Source organism: Ambystoma mexicanum, chromosome 9 (assembly GCF_040938575.1).
Source record: "Ambystoma mexicanum isolate Mex_15411 chromosome 9, UKY_AmexF1_1, whole genome shotgun sequence".
NCBI classification, from domain to species: Eukaryota; Metazoa; Chordata; class Amphibia; order Caudata; family Ambystomatidae; genus Ambystoma; species Ambystoma mexicanum.
In genome coordinates, this window is record NC_090931.1 from 325,182,151 (window position 1) to 325,202,822 (window position 20,672).

A 20,672-nucleotide genomic window follows, 5' to 3' on the forward strand; every position below is an offset into this window, starting at 1 on the left:
TAAGAGACCAAAGACGCTATTTCACTTTACTGCTGCAGTAAATCAAGCAACATGTTTTTATATATTTAACTTATTGCCCCCATCTTGAGGTATCGACGTGCTGTAAATAACTGGTGTACCAACACATGTTACCTATGTCTTAGTATTGGCAACGATGTGCTGAGCTGGGCTTGCCAGAAGTCAAACCCGCGGCCCACAGGCCAACTGCAGCCTTCTAGCACATTTACATTGACCCACTGAGATACCTTGCCTCCCTATAGTACTTTCAGAGCCATGTAAGACTTTGCATTGGAGCGTCTATGACTTTTTTCTGGTATTGTGCATGGATAATATTGCCTTGGGAGTAGCAACAGCAATGCTTTAAAGCTCTTGTTAAAGAGAGGTTTACCTCTGCGATGCTAACAATCTTTTATCTTTTTAATCTTTTATCAGCGAAATCGTGTAAAAAGAGAACTCTGAATGATTTATTTCTTATTTATTAAGAGTTCTTTTATAGCACGAAGCAGGCAGAGGTGCATCAGAGCGCTTTACAAAATTGTGCATATAGTGATTAGGACAAACACACATTGGACCTCATCACGAGTTGGGCGGTAACGCCGGCGCTATTAGCGCTGGTGCTAATAGCCCTACCGCCAAACCCCTCGGCGCTATTAGCGCCGGATCACGGGTTTGGCGGAAGGATTATTGCCCATTCCCCATTCGGCCCATTCGGGAATTCCTCATTCCCCATTGGACCCAATGGGGAAAATTCGCGCTATTACCGCCGGCGGATTTTCTGCCGGCGGTAATTGCGCTGTAAATCGGTAATTTTGCCGTGGATTTCCCCCCAGCTCAGAGCTGGGGGGAAATCCGCCAAAGCCATGATCTGGCGGACCCTTAAATGCGGTGGTAATAGTGCTACCGCCGCATTTGAGGGTTCCCGCCAGACTCGTGATGAGGCCCATTAATGGGTGACAATCTGACTGGGCTACAGACAAAACAGTTAAGTATACAAAAACCAATCAGCAATACATTGATGAACTAAAGATGGTTTGCCATAACCAGGCTTTCAAATTCTTCCTAGATTTCAGAGAGACGCTGCCAAACCAAGATACTTCGGCAGAGCATTTCAAGCTGACACCACGGCTCCTGAAACAGATCTCTTCCTGGAAAAGACTGTCTTGAATTTTGCAAATTCCAGGCAGAGAGTCTTGACTCCTGAGACCTCTTGAGCATTCTGAAATGTTCACTTTCTCTGTCAAGTAACCAGGAGTTGACCAATGAATTGCCCTTCTAGTCTCCAATGTTAGCCAGTGTAAATTGATTATAATCGGTATCACATGATCAACTTTCCATGCTCCCGCCACAAGTCCGGCTGCAACAATAAAAAAACACTTTTAACGGAACCAAAGAGGGCTGTGGACCCCTGACAGAATAGCGTTACTGGGTGTTACAGCCCGCAGTGTTAAAAGATGGACGTCTGCTGATTTCTCTAAGGCATTTTATATGTGGTGTCAGAGTAAGTTGAGAATCCAGCAAAAAATAAATAAGTTGACTTACTGGGCAGGGCCAGATTGTGAGCCTGGGACATTAGCCTGTGGAAACCAGAGAAAATTGGTTGATTACCTGAACGAGACACAAGAAGAAATTCTGTGTTAGATTGATTACGTTTAAGGAAATTGTCTGACATCCAGGTTCTATCTCAGCAAAGCATTCTCCAATACGAGACATATCTTTCTCCAACGAGATTCTAAGATACAATTGGGTATCTTCGGCGTACTGATGCATGTCTATACGAAATTTCGCAATTAAGTTGCCCAGAGGCTCCATATAGAGGTAAAATAGAAAAGGGGCAAGAATTGAGCCCCAGGGAAATGCAAAAAGGGCACTAAAAGGTTCCAAGCAATTCGGACACAGTACCTCCAACTGCTGTCTGGCATTCAGAAAGGATCTGACGATTGCAGCGCCAGGCCTCTGATTCCCATTCGCTGATCTAAAGTGTCAAGTAGAATGTGTTGATCCATCGTATCAAATGCAGCAGACAGGTCCAATACGACAAGCAGACAAGAACCACCAATGTCCAAGATCTCGTACAAATCAGCCAGAATGTGTAGTGTCACAGTTTCTGTACTGCATCCTGAACGAAGGCCCGACGGGAGCGGGGCTACGAGGTTCTGATTTGAAGATTCACTTGGTTACCTGATCCGATACTATTTTCTCATTACATTTGCCTAAAAATGGAAGGCAGGCAACAGGTCGATAAATAGCCATGTCTTCAACATCCAGTTTTCCATTTTTTTAACAAAATGATTATGCCAGCTGCATTTCCCCATCCATCCGTTGTGACCAGTCTGTCACCCAACTAGTGTATACTGCATTGTTTGGAATTACAGCTTTACAAACACATTTAATAAAAGGGGACAGACATCAACTACAAGGATAGTATTTGTCTGGGATAGTTTCTGTTTTTACAGTTTGGGAAACAGTTCCCAAAAGCACGTTTGTTAAAATTCTTGAAAGAATCAGGTGAACACATTGCCAGGTGATGCTTAGTTAATGTGGGTAACAGCTAATAACCAACTAGTCCACTCGGTCTCCCACTTCCCTGCCTGCTGCTAAACCATAGACTCTGGGTCCCACAAACCCTTGGTTTTCCAGACAATTTGGACTACAACTACCATGAGCCATAGCCAGCACAGTCATTGGGTAGGAATTGTGGGGATCAGAGTTCAAAGAATCTGGTGGGCTACAAATTGCAGACCCCTGCCGTAGACTTAACTTGATCTCCAATTCTGTCTTTGACTTTACAATGGAAACTTTGTGTCTTCAAAAACCAGCATCCTTGCTGGAATTATGACCTTTCCCGTGGCATTTATGGTGATGAGGCAGCTGCTCCTATTTCTTGATTTAGCGCCCTGAGGACGGTGACCTCCCTTCTGCCATAGCGGTTATGACCCCCCAGAAGCACCATCTACCTACGGAAATGCAGAGATGTGTGACAGGCTCTGCCCCACCTCTCCTGCCCTCCTCTCACTGTAACTCAGGACTTGCCAGGTACATCTACTCATCTGGGAGAGGGCCAGGTGCCCGGAGGGCCTACCTGCAGACACAGCGGCGAGCGGGACAGGACAGGACTGGGTTGTAGGCCCGCCGAAGCCCCCTATCCAGTGAACTCCCCATTGGGCCCTGTGTCTTTTCACTAGTCACCCTCTAATTTCCAGTCCACCATCTTCTCCGTCCTTTCTTCTCTCCACCAAACCCCCTTTTCTCTTTCTCCCTTTCCTATAGAGTGCATTGAAGAGTCCTGAAGGCAGCATTAAACACCCAAAAAGTCACTTACTTATATACCGGCAGTGCCATTAGCCATTGTTTCATACCTATATCACACACAATCATAACACTACACAAACAAAATACGAAACACTGCTTAGCCCTTAAACACTCCGCATCTCTTCTCTGTATACACAACACAACATAGTGTGTGTCTCTGCTTGTTATACAATTTTGACATACAATGTCACTTACAAGCATCAAACATTGGTAACTCTGTTTCAAATTATTAACTGTGCAGTGCGCTGGGGTATTTTTGTGGTCGCCAGAGACTTGTAATCAATTTAATTCTGAGGATTTAAATAAAATAGGACTTTTTGCAGCAGCACCAACTGACTTAATTTAATCAGCTTGTACAGTCTTCCATAAGAATGCCTTTGCAGTCTTCTTAGGCTTTGCCAACATTTAGCAGTTTGGGAAAATATTGGGTTGGTGCTTAACTTTGCTTATAGTTTCGCAACCCTACTGTACTAAAAATACCACCTTGGGAATCATAATTGTACTGCGGGTTATAAGTGGTGAAAACTAATTAGCCTGTGCAATTCCAAAGGCAGACAAGTTCTTGTCTTAATTCTCGAGCGGTGCATTTTGACCCTGCGCCAAATTTAAATTACTACACTGAGAAGTTCTAAATCGGGACCCGCATATTCAAATCTAGTCCTATTTCTGTGGCTTCCCACGGCTTCGCCACGGTTCTCTCTGACATTCTTCCCCTCGCTTCTTATTCTGCCGTATACCTAAAAGCCCAGAAAGGTATGGGGTTCCTTCCGCCAGAGCGTCGGCTGGTCATAGGATGGTGGACCTGAACAGTGTCCACTGTTGGGGATTGTGGGGTCAACCTGCCCATCCTGCAAGAAGCGCAATGGCTAATCAAGCATGGAGCAGAACCTCCATCTTCACAATGTCCTCCTGGCGCACAAGCGCTCTGAAGTGCCCACAAGCTGACACTGATCTCACACCAAAACACATAATAAGTCTTAGGGGGAAATTGACGGGCTGATCACTGCCTACAAACAAGATTCACTCGGCAGCAGAAGTCAAAGAAAGAGGACGGCTCCCTTGACAGGTGTCCTCAACCTTTGGCTCTCCAGATGGATTGGACTACGACTCCCATGATCCCTCCCCATCAACTATGCTGGACAGAGTTGATGAAAGTTGTAGTCTAAAACATCTGGATAGCCGAAGGTTAAAGGCCCCTTTCTTACGGGCAGGAATTTTCTGCAGGTCAGATACGGATGTCCGGAGCAAGCGCCATTCCCTAAACCCTCTGACCAGGCGCGGGAGGACATTCTCCCTTCTTCTAGCGTTGACTGCCACGGCCCTCCTGTTGGATGCTAAAGATACAGCTGGACCACTGAGGGGAGGTGCTGGAGGAACCTACACAGGTCATTGTTAAAGGCACAAGGGCCCGCCACAACTGCAAGTGACACGATAACTGTGATAGCTCATGGGTGGACAGTGAGCTGCTTAATTCCAGGGGAATTGCGAGCATACGCAGTATAATGCATTTGACTGATGACTGCGCAAACGACCACGCGCGTGCTCGTTGCTACTGCGCTGCTTTCAGATCACTGCAGAAATGGTTGTGAGCGTTGCCTTAACCACACTAATCAATGTTTCATTCATGTGCTTGGTTGCAGATCTGCATATTTGTGGGAGAAACGCTTCTGTTTTCCAACTGGGCAATAACAGCGGACATGTTAATGGTGAGTACCCGGGGCTTCTGAGTGACTCTCAAACTATTGCATGTCTTTTTCAAACGGGGTTAAACCATGTACTTATCTGGACGCAATAAAGTGCTATTCACAACGTGACTGCTGTATTGGTGCCAGGAAAGGAGAACTGGCAGGGCACTCTGTATTAGTTAGGGACACTATGTTGGGGTGTAGGTTCGAGGGCCGGTGGGGTGTTGGGAGCTCCTTTGCCCTGGTTGAAAGAACCTGTAGAGCCCTCTGCTCCTATTTAAGCTCTTTCTGACCATTGCTGCCACATTTGACGAGGTTTTAAATGAAAGGTGCCTTTATTCCAGCTGGCCCTCAGCAGAGGCCTAGCCAGGATTGTCTAACAAGTGTGGCCTGAAGCTAATGTGGTTGGGCCCATCGGAGTGACATTAACATCTGTAAATGCCCACAACAGATGTTGGGCGGGCTCTGCCCTTTCAGGCCCTACCCTGTCTATGCCTCTGGCCCTCAGATACATTTTCAGGCTAAAGGCCTGAAACGCTATGAAGCGAACCGTTCTTTGTGAGTCACCTCCACGCTCATAGTCTGCCGGACCTGCAGGCCTTGCAGAGCATTTAGTGCCCTTGTCGAGTGTTACCCAGTACATTAAAGGTGCCGGGGTCTCTCGCAGCTCAAGCCAGTCACCCAGCCCTGTAAACCTGTTCTCTTATGAACATACTTGTTCATAGTACTCTAGGGCTCAAATGTTTTCTAACACACTGATGACACGTCAGGATGGGCAGCTTCACGCCCACTGTTGCCAACACCCATGGCTGCTCCCCATGCTGTCAACATATCTGGGGTTAAAGCTGCAAATCCCACCAGCTTGGTGTGGTTGCTGGGTGTACTCACTATGGCAAGAAAGTGATTTACAAATAGCAATCAGCAAACACATACAATTACATACCCGTTGTGTTTTGACATGAGACAAATGTTTAAGTGTGTCTTTAAACAAAATGATCATTTACATGTTGCTCTGATTCTGTAGCTGTCTATTATGTGACTGGCAGTTCCAATAATAAAGTTACAAAAACACCATATCATAATCAAACTGAGTCTGAGACAATAAGTGCCGGGGCTCCGAAATAGAAAAAGTGCCAACGCTGAGCCCTAGAAAACACCCCCACAAATTAATCACCGTTTTTCTCCATCTATAATTCCTGCTTAGCTTTCGTTTGTCTGGTGCGGTAGGTTGTGGAATTTCAATCCTTGTCATGTGGTTGGTTATCTCCATCTATAATTCCTCCTTAGCTTTAGTTTGCCTGGTGCTGTAGGTTGTGGTACATGCCATCAATAGTTCCTGCCAATCCTTGCAGTGTGGTTGGTTTTCTCCATCAACGCATTTCTCCCTTAGTTTAAGGTCCTTGTCAAAGGTCCATGCTGACTGGTTGGTTTTCTCCGTCACTGTTCCCTCCCTTATCGTTAGTGGAGCTAGACTTGGACGCGTATAGAGACTTGGTGCCAACTCACGTCATTGCTTCCTCTTGTCAAGCCCTTGACTTTGGAATCTGCATGCTGCCAAGAAGCGTCCCTGTATTAACAACCTGTGCAAGTCTACACTTACTCAGTGTTCCCCAGCCTGCCACTCTGGATGCCAGGACCAAGCAGTCGAAGACGTCTGCAGCCAAGGCCTTTTCACCACATGCAAAATGGCATCCACTGACCACGCTTGCGTCAAGACATCATACTCTGACCACTTCACCACGACAACTCAATCTTCCTTCTAATGTAGGCCCTACACTACGAAGACCCCATGTGAAGCCAAGAGCAGCATCTCCATAGAGCCTCCCATGATTCCTCCTGACTGGCCGCCTAGCATCCTTGCTGCAGCAGGTGCCGTGTCCTTGCTTGCTCCGGTGCTGTGGAGGAGCGCCGTGGTGGCGGCTTAGCTGGAATCAGCAACTCTCCTAAACCCTTCCATAGTAACATGAAACCCTATGGAGCGAAGCACTGAGTCAGCTCCCTAATACATCCAAGACCCGTGTTTTATTCCCACATCAATTATTCACCGCCTGGTTAGCTCTGTGTCGGCAACATGTTGGGTCAAGTAAGAACAGTGCGCATAAATGAATTGGCTGACCGGTAATACAATATGAGGGAGCACACAGCAGCTGTGAGTCTTATGTGGGTCCCCGCCAGTCTCTTCCCTGGTTGGCATCACATTTCTCCTATGGCTCACTTTCGAAATTGTTAAGTGAAGACCCAATCCACTCCCCAGGCGTTGCCTGTGCTGCTTGTTTTGCATGCTGGTGTAGGCCTCATAATTATTTACTTCCGGCATTGTGGGTCGGCCAGTATTACGTGGGGAAATCCCAGAGAGTTGTTTTGTGGGAAGGTGGAGAAGGGTGAAGCGACAATGGCTACTGTCAGAAGCAGGTATTTTAAGGCCATGTGGTTTACCAGGGCAGGGGATGGGTTTTTTGGAAGTGTGGAGTGGGTGTGTGTGTGTGTGTATATACATATATATATATATATATATCTGCAGTAAATAAGGGTGGAAGGCCACCGTGCGGGGTGAAGGCACGGGGAGATGAATGGATGTCTCGGCCATGACACAAAGGTGCCAGTGAGATCCTGATTCCAGAAGCCCTCATTCCACACCCAATGTCTCGACCGCCAGCCCACTGCTTTTTCCTAATGCGTGTGGATCATCTACCTTCAAGGGCGCCCACCTTGTACATTGGTTTCCTGTCTTCTTTGGAACTGACGCCCTCAGGGTTGTGTGGTCTGCCCACGTTGTGGTGGCCCCTGCCTTCCTGTTTGGCCAAAAGATGACCTGTGTTGGAAAACCCACTAGCTTGACAAACATAACCGCCCTGCATTCACACTGGACCCTTGGAATGCAGCTGCACATCTGCCTGCCATGTGGTTGGCGCGGTACAGCTGGAGCTGCGCAACAATTGCACCTTTACATAGCGTTTGGATAACTCAACACCTAGCCTCAAGTCTTTCAATATTGACCATAGTCCAATCATGCACTAGTTGAAACGGTGTTGGTCACCAAAATAAACAAAACCTTTCAAGTGTGAATCATGGACTTTTGATGTGTTAATGCTGGCACTGTCAAATTCTAACATTACCTTTCAGCAATGCCTAAACCCACATGTGTAGGGCTGCTGATCCGGATCTGTTCCAGCTGGCAGTCCAGGCGTTATCGAACAAAGACTACAAACAGGCAAACTGCACTGTTCATTGCGGAAGGCTCTTACGGCTTGTAGGACCTAATGGTCCTCCAACCTCTTTCTCCACCAGAGGGGCATATCTGGTGAGAAACCTAACAGCAGGATGGAAATGGGACTTCTAAGCCTATCTCTGCAGTCAGTAGCAGGGTTCATGTATCTCGGGAGGATAGCTCAGGGGCAACGTGCTCGCCTTGGAAGCAAGATGACACAGAGCAACACAGGTTCGATCCCCGGGTCCGCGCTTAGAAACCTCTGGGTATTAAACGCGTTATAAATTATGTCATAAATAACATATCATATAGACGCATGCATGTACCCTGTGCATGCTGGCCTAGTTGGCATGCAGCATTATTGGAAGCTGTGTAATAAGGATGGTGAAGATTATGATTGACTGATGCTATAAAATTCCTTGTGTATTATGATTTGTTATAGAAATATCTCTTTCAACAAAGCGCTGTACATAGAAAATATTTACATACAATCATCGGCCACTAATTTATCGACCTCGTAAGGATGAAAGGCTGAGTTGGCCTTGCCGAGATTCAAGCCTGCGGCCTGCAGATCACACACAGGTCGGAGCAGAGAGCGCTCAACTCGCTGAGCTTTCTTACCGGCTATTATGAGAGCGGTGAGTGCCTTGAGGCCGCTTCTTTGTCTTAGTGGAGAAAGGGGTTGGGATTTCTCTGTCTCTGCTCAGGGTGCTGTCCTAACCCGAGACTTGCTGAGCAGTTTTGAATCATTCGTTTTTTTTGCTGATGGCCGACCCACATCATTTTGATCTTGATTCAAGCCACACATATGAGGAATAACATGACCGTAAACCCCACGTTTCCAGTTTTATTGTCAAGAGTATTGTGATTTCCTTGCCTATGGCATGGCTTGTGAATCGAGGAGAATCAGGCACGTGGAACAGTATAAAGTGCAGAGTGTCAGGTCCACTGCTGTTTAAAGTGCTGAGTGTCAGGTGCACTGCACTGCTGTTGCAAGGCTTAACTATATAGAAATACCTCAGGGTCCTCATAACAAGAGGCCCAACCAGTCCTGAAACTGACAGCATCTTGATTTCTAGCCTCCCCCGTTCCTCATTACACCACACAGGCTCAGCAAATTGGCAGTACATCACGTGACACGATGAAGCAACTGGAAATACTTGCAAGATTTTTCACTGCCTGTCAAACAGAATACAAGTTTTGATTTCTTTTATTGGCATGACTGTAGATATTGTGCCAAGAGGGTAAATTGCATTAGCTTTTGAAGTCCCACAAACTTCTTCATCAGATGGTGTTCACGGGCCGTTGACAGCTTCAGCCAGTACAAATCTGCATCCTTAATATATCCCAACCTTTGCATCTAAAAGAGTGGGTCAGGATGAATGTATGCTAGGCAGCAACTGAGCGCTGTACAAACAAAGGGACCAGTACAGCAACCTGAACTCGAGCCCTCCTTTCAAACCAGGACTCCTAATCCTATTTTAAATCTGCAGCACCTAGTTACACCCTCACTTCTACCCCCAATTAAAACTGTCGCTTCCAATGAAAAGCCACTGCAGTCCTAGCTGCCACTATCACATCAGTGCGAGCACACACCCTAAATATACCCCTACCTTCAACCTTAATCCTAACAGTATTTTCCACCCCACCTCCAGTCCCTGCTTAGGCCCTAATTCCAGGTCTACCTTTCATCTGAACTCCAGTCCTAGTTTATACCTTACTCCAGCCCTAACTTCTCCCTTACAATGAAACCTTCCTACCATCCAAACGCAAGACCTAACTTCCACCCAAAGCCAATCTCATCTTTCGCCTGAACCCCAGTCCCCGCTTCCACCCGTTCTCCTGGACTATTGTATTCGACTTCCAGTCCGAGCTTCCATCAACTGAGCTATTAGATGGACACATCCGGGTATTCACATTAGGTCCAATCCTTACTTCCTCTCTAACGTCACAATTAGCTTGCACTTCAACCTCAACATCGGTTCTATCACCAGAACTCTATTAAGAGTGTTTACTCCAACTCTGGCCCAAATTGTCTCATTAACTCCCATTCCTGCATCCACCCACGTACAGTCCTTTCTTTCATTTTAGCCTCCTCTCTAGTTTCCACCTGAACTGCAGTCCTAGACTGCACCCTATCTCAAATGTAAGTCTGCGCCCCAATTCTGGCGCTAGTTTCCATACGGACTCCAGTTCTTCGGTTGTCTTTAACCTTAGCACTAGTTCTCACCTGAACTCCAGCCCTATAATCCCCTACTAATTCCAGTCTTAGCTTCACCCCTCACTCTGGTTGCCGATGTCACTGTAATGCAAGTCTTTCTTCAACCCTCACTCCAGTACGAGCCTTCATCCTAAATGTAGTCCCAGCTTCCACTCCAACTCCAGTCTTGGCTTCCCCTCTAGCTTCACTGTTGGCTTCCAGCCTCCTCGTTAAATCCAGTAGTACCTGCTTCATCTCCAGCTATAGCGCCTACTTCCATTCCAACGCTAGTCTGGGCCCCCACCCCCAATGCAGCCTTGTCATTCAACCATATCCCCACTCGTACATTCCAAAGGAATGCTATTCCTGGATACCAGCAGCTTGCATCCCCACATCAGCCCTAGCGCCCATCTTAATCGCAGACCTAGCTCCTGCTCCAACTGAAGCGCTAGATTCTTACTCCAACCCTATCTACCACACACACTCAATCATAACTTCCTCATTAACTTCTGCTGTTCACCCACAACCCTACTTTACATCCAAACTTCAACCAATGCTCCAGTCCTAGTTTCCTTTCTAACTCCAATCTTTAAGTTTCATTTCCCCCCATAATTCCAAGTCCCCTTCCTGATTTGTGGCCCAACCTTTGATCTAGCGCTCACCTTGACTTCAATCCTATCTTCCCTCAGATCCCGCTCTTACCTTCCAGCCACCATTGGCGCAAGCTGCACTCTTTTTCCATCCCTCGCGTTGACTCAGAACCTTGCCCTGGCTTCCATCCTTGGCAATGATGGGATTTAAATTGCACCTCCACCCGAAATCCATTTCTCTTTTCCATCATAGCTTCCTTCATCATTAAACTTGAGAACTACCTGTTGGTATCATTTGGACTTCCGATGCAAGCGCTGACTTGAACTTGAACCATACACTGTCCTGGAAGCTTTAACATCAGCAATTTTTTTCTCCTTTACTTCGGGTATAAATATTTATGACAATTTTAAACTTCTCTGCTACTATGAACTCTGCAGTACTTAGTGTGTCTGGAGAGCATGGAAATGGTAACTGTGTACAGTATAAAACAAATTAACATAACTTTGCATCCTAACTTCATCCACAATTTCAAAAGTCTTGTATATCCCGTCCTAGCATCTACCATCAAACCCTCAAAACGATGGTGTTTTATACTTTTGCAATGACAATAGCCTATGGCTATGTAACCGTTCAATTACAACATGACCTTCTCTATTGTCTTACTTGAGAAGATCGCTTGAGGTCTACTTCAAAAAGCTTTAGCTTTCTCAGAACGGAAGCTTTTGTGGAGCATTGCAAAGACATCCAACAATTGTGCTGGGTCGCCATTGGCTGGGTCGCCATTGGGTGGTGCGCCATTTTTCACGAGTTCATAAGTGATTGAGTGCGTCTCACTCTTTCATTGGGAGTTGAGTGCATCTCTTTGAGGTGGGGGAGGAACGAGTTTTGAGCACCATCCCCACCTCCCTCAATTCTCATCAGCCCCTGCTCCAGTCTTGCCTAAGTATAAACATCATGCTGGCCGGTGCTGAAGGGTGTGGAGGCATGCATGAAGGGAGAACTGGCAAACTTTCTTCCATGGAGCACAGCACCGGAAGGACATGCACTGGCCAACTGTGCCTTTTTTGATGTTTCAATGCCTTTTGTTTGTTATGTGAGACATGACTGCTACATGCCAAAACCAATGATGTGTCTGAATGTTAGTGTTAATGAGAGAGAGAGAGAGAGAGAGGGAGAGAGAGCGAGAGAGAGAGAAAGAGAGAGAGAAAGAGAGAGAGAGTGTGTGAGTGGGTACGCGCGCGCGTTGACCTTTCTCCAGTGGTGGAAGTCGAGAAGCAAGAGAGCCCTTCCAGCCCCGACCCTCGCACTTAGCGCGTGGACTTCTCTCCCCTGCACCCTCTGCACTCACCTGGCACTGTCCACCTGGCCTCCCCATGGCACTCGCATAATCCATGGGCCCTCAGCCCTGACGCCACTTCTTGTTACTGCACTTGCACAATCCAAATAATACAAGGCCTAGGACAAGGTTGTCCAACCTACGGCCCGCGGGCCACAATGCGGCCCGCCAAGCCATTTTATGTGGCCCGCCAGGCCGTATGTTGGACAATGCTTGAGTAAAAAAAAAAAAAAATGTTTTTTTTTTTTTAAATGTGCCTGTGCGCAAAACTACTCTGTGCTCTATTCGGGACACATAAAAGAACAAGACGAATGAGAATTCTGAGCGCACACTCACTATACTAGACTGCTATCAGCATCATCAGTCACAATATTTTTGGGGGGAGACTTGGAAAAATTGGCACAAAAGGAGCCGCTCTGTGCTGGATCACCATCCTTTCACCAGTAAACCCGATTCAATCACCATGGCCCCCTTACAAATCCCAGCCATGCTGTGATTGACCTGTGGACACATAAATAATCGTATCAATAAACTTTCTCTGCCTTTTTTATGGCGAATGCCAATTTCGCCACATTCATTTGGGTCAATTTTATTGCTTTTTTTACCACAAAAACCGGTGGCAGAACCCCTGCACCCTCACTTTCTATATACCTTACCCAAAATTACCATCTATATTTTTTTGGTAAAAAAGCGTAAAAAAATGCGGTAAAAAAATGTTTTGTCGAAATTGCCATTCAGCAAAAGTGGGCAATAGCAAATAATCTACACACTCAAGAACAACCTTTCAAAAAATGCTCTCCAGAAATGTATAGAAAGGAAACAAAATCCAAATCCAAATCAATGGGAACCAAAGTTTTCGTTTGTTAGTGGATTGAGTTTGTTCACAAAATGGATCGGAGTACACTTCGAATAGTTGGTGCAGCTCTGGAGAAAATACGAGTGGTATGATAGGTTATTTATAACGCGCTTAATACCCATGCAGCAGTGATCCCAATCATAAAAGTGAAACAGGCAAGCCCAACAGGTATAACTTATTTTCACTCTTTTGGTAGCGCAGTCTGAGGGCAGCCTATACCCTTCAGGAGAGGTGTGAGCTGATACAGTTGCAACACAAAAAACAATAGTACTATGTTCCCAAAATACCTTAGTTCTTGTCTTTCGGATCTCAGCAGAGCCAGGCTTTTCAGCATCAGACCAGAAGCATGGGTGCCTTTTCGCAGGGCTGGGGTCAAGTCGGAGAGCAGCAGCGATGGGCCCCAATGATGTAGTTCGGTTTGGCAGTGGTGCTGATTTGTGGGTAGAAAACGCTGGGAACAGTAGGCCGTGCCAAGTGGATGGCACTGGAAGACTCAGTGACCTCTTGGCCCTGACAAGGGAATACTTGCCTTTGGCGCTGTGCAGGCTCGGCTGACACAACACGGCATATGGTTACGGCAAAGATGTCAAAGCTTCAGCATTGTCATTGAGCAGAACTCTGAGATTCAGGCGTGGTGGAGCGTCGAGGTCCAGGATGATTATGATGGTGTGAATGGGGCCAGCGCTGAGCAGCTACGCTCAGGAGGGCCATGGGCCCGTGTGGGGCTGACAGGCCAGTGGGCAGACTGCAACAGGCCTGCTCAAGCCATCCTGCTATTTATACAAATCTCGGGCCGAGCAGCACCTGATGGGAGAAAGGAACTGCACTACAATCTGCTCTTCTGCTGGGCTCTGCCTGCTGGAGCTTCCCCCTGCACGCGGGACAAGCAGCTCTGCAGACGCTCAGAGCTTCCGGGGATTGGGGGGTTGGGGCTGGGTCAGGGCCTGCCTTCTCACCCTCGCTTAGCGGGGCTTCCCAGAACTGACCCAACCCCTGCCCTCTTGCATGCAACTCATACTTAGTTGGCAGGGGAGAATGTGATCTCAAGGGCAGATCTCCCAGGATGAGGCTTATCAATTGCACATCAGATTTGCTGACCCCTGCTATGTTCCCAAATGCGGGATACACAACTGCATTATTTCTGGTAGTGGGGGACTGCGTTCGCGCTCTCCCCCGCCCCCGATTTATTGGTGAAAGAAAAGGTAAAGTGTGCACTAAGCCTGCTAGGTTGCATACTTTTAGATTGTGCTCACATTGCGTTTCTTCAATTAGGTTCACCTTTGGGTGATCGCTTTTCCACATTTTATCTGTTGAATTGAATTATGCTTCTTTCATCACCACAGAAGTAATGTGTATTACAGAGATAAGCTGCCATATGTATTGGGCACACTGCACATGCTCAGGCAGCATCAATCATGCTTTGTACAGGGCAATGCTGGCCTAAATTGGGAACAGCCAGCATAGACATGTTGCTACAGAGGCATATTTTGGGTACAACCAGCATGACGATGTGTTACATCAGTGACAGTGCTGTCTTACACTGTGGACACATCGATCATTAAATTGTGTTGTGTTGTAAAATGTTCTTTTCTGCTGTTGGTGACATGGAATTTTCATGTTCCTCTTTAGAACTGATTGTACACTTATGGCTTTTTGTTCACCTTTTCTGCTGTAAAATGCACCATTTCAACCCCATATTTGAAAAAAAATTCTTGGGGGGGACCCCCCCAAACCTTCCCTAGAACCTTGTAGCTCCCTCGCTACGCTCGGTCGCCCCCACTATTTCACAAAAATATTAACACATAGACACTGAAAGAAATCACTAGCAACTAACCTTTGATCACTGCCCATGACACCAAAAGCTATCCTTGGGACTGCATGGCTATCACTGCCTGTGATGCTATTGTGTCAAAGGTCACACAATATCGCTTTTTAATATACTGCTTTGGGTGAGGTTGTTGACTTTTGGCTCGCCGGCCCACTGGGTGACAAAAAGTTAATGCTTCGGCCCCACATTCAAAAAGGTTGGACAAGCCTGGCCTAGGAGGACCGTTTTTGTTTTTCCTCCTTGTTGCGCCTTGAAACACCTTGTTGCTGTTTAGGCGCATTATAAATCCCCAATAAATAAATAAATGTGTGTGCTTCATAATGCCTGCACTATTGGCTTTGTCAGTGCTTGCTTCATAATTTGAATCATAAAAATAAACACTGTTAGTTCATAACAGAAGTGCCGTGAGTCATACTGAAAAGAGCTCAGGGAAAGCCCCCCCGGGCATTGTAGGAGCCGTCAGCGCCAGAGTCAAAAATTGAGGCTTTATAGCGGCAGCACTAGGCTGTGTCTCTTCACCGCTCTCCAGCTCTAGCTACATTTCCCCACAGAGCCTTCCCAGAAATAGCTGAAATCGTGCGTTCCTTAAAGATAACCGAACAAACAGCGGCTCAGGGAGAACGTCCCTAAGAGCTGTGGGGGGAACGATATATTTAGCTTTTTGATAGGAACGTGTTAAAAACGATTCCGTAAAAAATGTATTTTGAAGCCCTGGACTCTTTAGGTGGCATCTGAGAGGTCCCACGCGCTTGGAGTGACATGACTGGAGGTTTTCGCCAATGGTGGAAGTGGAAAAAAGGAACTAGTGGTACTCGGCATCCAAAAAGGAGGGAATGGGATGGTCGGACAGATGGCGGGGGGAGGCAGGGACAGGCTAGGGGTGTAGAGTGGGCTGGGGATTGGGGAGATTTGCACCGGGGGCATGATAAGGTGTCGAGTGAGGGTGGGGGGGCTAACCAGGATCACAAACTTTGGCCCAAATTGTTGGATTTCCAGGTCTACAGTAATAATGCCTTAAAGAGTTTGCAAATTGCATAATAAAGCCACATGGCAACGTATAAACCCTTATAACAACATGTTATTCTTTTGTTTTATCATTGTGGCTTTCGTTTTCACATCCTGAATGGTAAACTGCAAGTCCCAGAATGCAAGATAATGCCAACCTGAAAAATCTAGTTAACCCCACTAAGCTTTCAGTGGCTTACGACATGTAATAAAAGAAGTTGTGTATTACAATTGTCCTTTCACAATGCGCATAATACCGGAGACCAGTTTCTAAGCATGAGACCGGGAATCGAACCTGTGTTGCTATGCAATGTCTTGCTTTCAAGACACACGTTGCCCCTGAGCTTTCCTCCCAGCCGAGGATAAATATGCAGATTCTTTGTCGCAAACTTCCAGCTCGTCATTATTCATGATCTTGAAACATGTGTATTAGTGACATAATACAACTTTATTTTTTTGCTTGTCAAGATAGACGTCATGGATATAAATAAATCTTTAAATGGGCACTTTGTGTTGCTCACTTTAACAAGCACAAATGTGCAAGGTAACTGTGCTTTGGGAGCCTGCCTGCCTGCCTACCTCGCTGTGACTAGGGAAACTTGCAGTGCTTGAATGTCCGGCCTAAGCCGATTCTACTCGGAGACAGAAAAAGCATCAAACTAACATGTCTTTCAGACTGTCGGTACTGGGAAACTATGTTTCCCTTAGTCTTTGACTATGTTGCCATTTCTTGTTAAATTTGTATCATTCTGCAAAGTACCTTACTGTACCGTGCACTGGGGTCCTGTTATTTTATGGCCCTAGACATCCTCTAAGGAATTTTTGTTGAATATTCAAGTGTGCCTAGGATGAACTGGTGGCAGCAGTTTACTGTAATGGGATTTTTACTGTGCGTTCTCATTGTGGGCTTCTGATCACTCTCACCCCTCAAGAGACTTTTAGTCTTGAACGCCTGCCAAGCTACCGTGATTGGTCTGGCATTGTCCAGAAGGTTCTCTGGTTCACTAAACTAGGGTGGCCTCCTAAACATCTGTGCTCCAAGACAGAGTTTAGAAATCCATTCTAACAACTTCCATCTCTGGTTTTAGCATTATGGGTGATTTACGTCACTGCAGCATCAAAAATAGTCCCAGTGTTCACATCTGAATGCAGCAGGTATCTGTGAGTGATAGCAAAACAGCGGTAAAAGTACGCCATGTGACATCTGCACAGCACACACCTAATTTAGTAACACATTTGCTTCTATAATGAGTGTTTAAAAAATGTGTACAGATAAAACGATGAGGACATTGGTTGATTAATCTCTTGAAATATCAGAACTCGCGCAATAGAAAGCCTGAATATGAAACAAATTTAAAAAAACACACCTAGACAACCTTCACAGGGTCCAGGGGATTTATAGAAAATTGAACTCATATATGCTTGGTTTTCTGGATGCATTTATCTGTTTACAGAATGCCAGAGAAACAAGGCAAAGGAACTGCCCCCCTCACATCCTGGCCTGGGAGCCTTGGAACAGCACCCTCCATTTTTTGCTGGTTAAGTTCTGTGGTCAAAGCACCAGAGCCAGCACAATTCCATAACCCCCCCAAAACCCATCCATCCAGGGATATCACCTGGATTCCTGCAGACCCTCCTGCGTAAGGGCCGCACACCATTTGGCTACCTGAATGCTCAGTGTGGGCTGCTGAAGCAAGTGGCTGGGTGGAAAGCCTGCCGCTGATTGCACAAACTGGTCCAATTTCAGGGGTCAGTGTGGGATTGAGGAATCAATGGGTTCCCCTTCACTAGTGCCTGTACCTGCCTCTCTGGTTGGCCAATCATGGTGGGCTACTGCCTGATAGTAGTCCATCCTACATCATGACACGTAGCGGGTGCAACGAGATTATTAGCTTGACTCTCCCCAGGGTTTATATTGTATGTCAGCCATTTTAGCACGGTAGACACTGCAAGAGTTTGCGCTTAGTCAACACTGATGTCAATTCCCTTTAAAGTTACTGTGTGTTCACTGCTCAATCGCTCCCTGTGAACAAGTACAAAAAGAGCTGCGCTGCCAAGTTAGAGAGCCCGGGCCCATCATCAGCACTGTGTCGGTATTGCGAGTGCCAGGGATGCCATGGACCATGAGGCCGGCCAACTTTAGAGGCAACTCCTTAGCCGGCCATTACAGGCAGGGCAGGCAACATTAGGGCTGCTCGTCTCGGGCCAGAGTGTTGAGAAGAGTCATTATCTGAGCTGTCATTGGTTGGCCAGACCACCCAGCCGGGTCAACCGTTTTGATATAAGGACATGCATGAGATCCTCCCCCCCCCACTATCCCACATACACAAAGAAAGAGAATACTGCACAGGCGATAAATTCCCAGCCAACAAATACTGAGGTCAGAGTTCTGCATGAGTGCACAACAAGCCACCGTGGAGTGCACCTTTTTTTTTACTTCAGTTAGACCTCACCAGTAGGTTTTTAATGGGTCTGGCAGTGGTACTGATTAGAAAGTTCCAGAAAGTGCTGAATGCAGTGCTGCGTCTGCTTCACCGGCTGCACCGCTGAAAACACATTGCTGCACCTTCAAATCTCTAGTCATCTTCAAAGAAGCCCGTTGTCAGTCTAGCCTTCCATTTCTCATTCGGATGCGATGGTTGCCCTGGTGTCTCGTTTTAAACTCTTTCCTTCCTTAAGGTCCAAAATGGGAGCAGGGTATTGGTTTCCCAGGCTACTGGACTCTAGAGTTCGCTACCACCATCCACATCGGCTACAACCATCTATTTTTAGATTAGAAGACAGATGGATGCCTGCCAGCAGGCAGCAGGATCCCGTTTCACGAACTTTACATTATTGTTTACAGTGCCTAGAAGCCTCTCGGTGGCGTATCTGGTCAAGTCATACTTCCTGAAGGACTAACATGATGTGATCCCTCAAGAACCCAGTCCAGCTCTAGTTATTGAAGGACTTTCATCTAAACTCCCCATAGGATCCAGTCTAGCCACGCTTATAGAAGGACTAGTTTTGCAACGTCTCTAAGTGCCTGTTCAGTCAAACGTTCGGAAGGTCCAGCATGGGAAACTCCCTTAGAACCAAGTCCAGCCCTAGTTTCAAAATGATTAGCATGGAACCCGGTCCTGCCATACTTTAAGAAGGACTAGCATGGGCAATCTTGCCATAGAACTATGTCTAGTCATACCTTCAGAGGGATTAGCAGAGAACGCTGCTTACATTCAGGAGGGCCGGCACGGCAGACGCTAGAGGACCCCGGTCCAGCCATGCGCAGAAGAGGATTGGCATGGCCAACTCTGTAGAACCTACATCCATCAGTCCACACAAAAGGAAACTGCAAGGAGAATTACCCATAGAATGACTGTCATGACAATCGCCTACTGCCACGAAATAAATACATATATAACAAAACTTCAGTTTACAAAAGTGAACAAACAACAAACGGATTAATCTGATTGGCAGACCAAAAATCTATTGCCAAATGCAAACGTGCATTGCAATGTTTGTCCAACCTGGATAAAACAAAGGGTCTCATTCCAAGTGTGGCGGTCCGGAAACAAGGGTGCCAGTAAGCTTACCGGCAACCTTGTTTCCATACCACCACACTATGAGTCTGCTGCCAGGGCCGTCGCCCCTGACAGGGCTGACCAGCTGGGTGCAGCGGCCCTGGTAGGTAGACTTGTCACAGTACCGGTGCTTCTGTCTCCCCACTCCCATAGATTCCTAATGGACTCTATGGGAGCAGGGAGTTACAAAATCCGGCATGTGACTTCCCGCGCCGCCAGACTTGTAAAGTCCTGGTGGCACCAGGAAGTCAGGTGCCAGATTCAGAGTTACAAGGTTGGCAGCAACCCACGGGTCGCACCGGCGTGTTACCGCCAACCTCGTAATGAAGGCCAAAGAGTTTCTGGACAAAAATTCGAATCCAGACTTTTAGGCAGATTTGTCCTTCCGTGACTACGTTGTGTAGACAGGGTTTTGGTGAAAGCATTCTTAAAGGCTAGTGATGAGGTCCCCCTGGCGAAGGGAATCTTCAATATGTTATAATGTTGCTGTGCTGACACTGTAAACAATGGCGTTAAAAGGCTCCGCCTTCGCATGCCAGCAGACATGCAGCATTTTTCTGTCGTGAAAGGTCAGCGCACACTTTGCTTCTTTGATGCTTGCCTGGTTTCTAGCAGGGTGCATGTCGCACAACAACTCTCCTTGGCCATGACTACAAAGATAAAATATGCCCCCATGCCAGGGGGCTCTAAAGAGTGTTATTTTATGTATTTATTTATTTATAGCCTTTGTGCAACACCCAGATCCAGGGGCATCACAACATTTGTTTCACGCAAGAAAGTAGGACATCAAATAGCAAAACATTACTAGTCATATTTGCGAAAAAGCCAGGTTTTCGAAAATCTCTTGAAGGCAGGGAAGCAGTGTTCATTTCTGATGGTAGGAGGTAGTGAGTTCTGGAGGGTGGCGCTGTGATGCCGAAAACCTGCTCTGGCATGTTTGAATCGAGAATTGACGAAGGCGAGGCTGCTGGATGATCAAAGTGAATGACCGGTCTCTTGGCAATGCTATTGTTCAGGTTAGAGGGGGGCTTTTAGTAGATGCAGTGGTGAGCAACGGCCAGGGTTTTGAAGTCAATGCAGGCTTTGATGGGAAG

General features: G+C 46.7%; 1 protein-coding gene and 1 non-coding gene across 3 annotated transcripts in view; both read left to right on the forward strand.

Moving 5' to 3' along the window:
- The window catches only part of SPNS2 (SPNS lysolipid transporter 2, sphingosine-1-phosphate), a 467,335-nt gene that overhangs the window by 373,634 nt on the left and 73,029 nt on the right, over positions 1-20,672 (forward strand). For both annotated transcript variants that reach the window (XM_069614731.1, XM_069614732.1), the window contains exon 9: positions 4,950-5,015. In XM_069614731.1, coding sequence (XP_069470832.1) covers positions 4,950-5,015 — 66 coding nt within the window. The remainder of the gene's footprint in view (positions 1-4,949; positions 5,016-20,672) is intronic.
- On the forward strand, positions 14,200-14,361 carry LOC138490639 (U1 spliceosomal RNA). Its single transcript, XR_011275572.1, has one exon. It is a non-coding gene; the product is annotated as a U1 spliceosomal RNA (small nuclear RNA).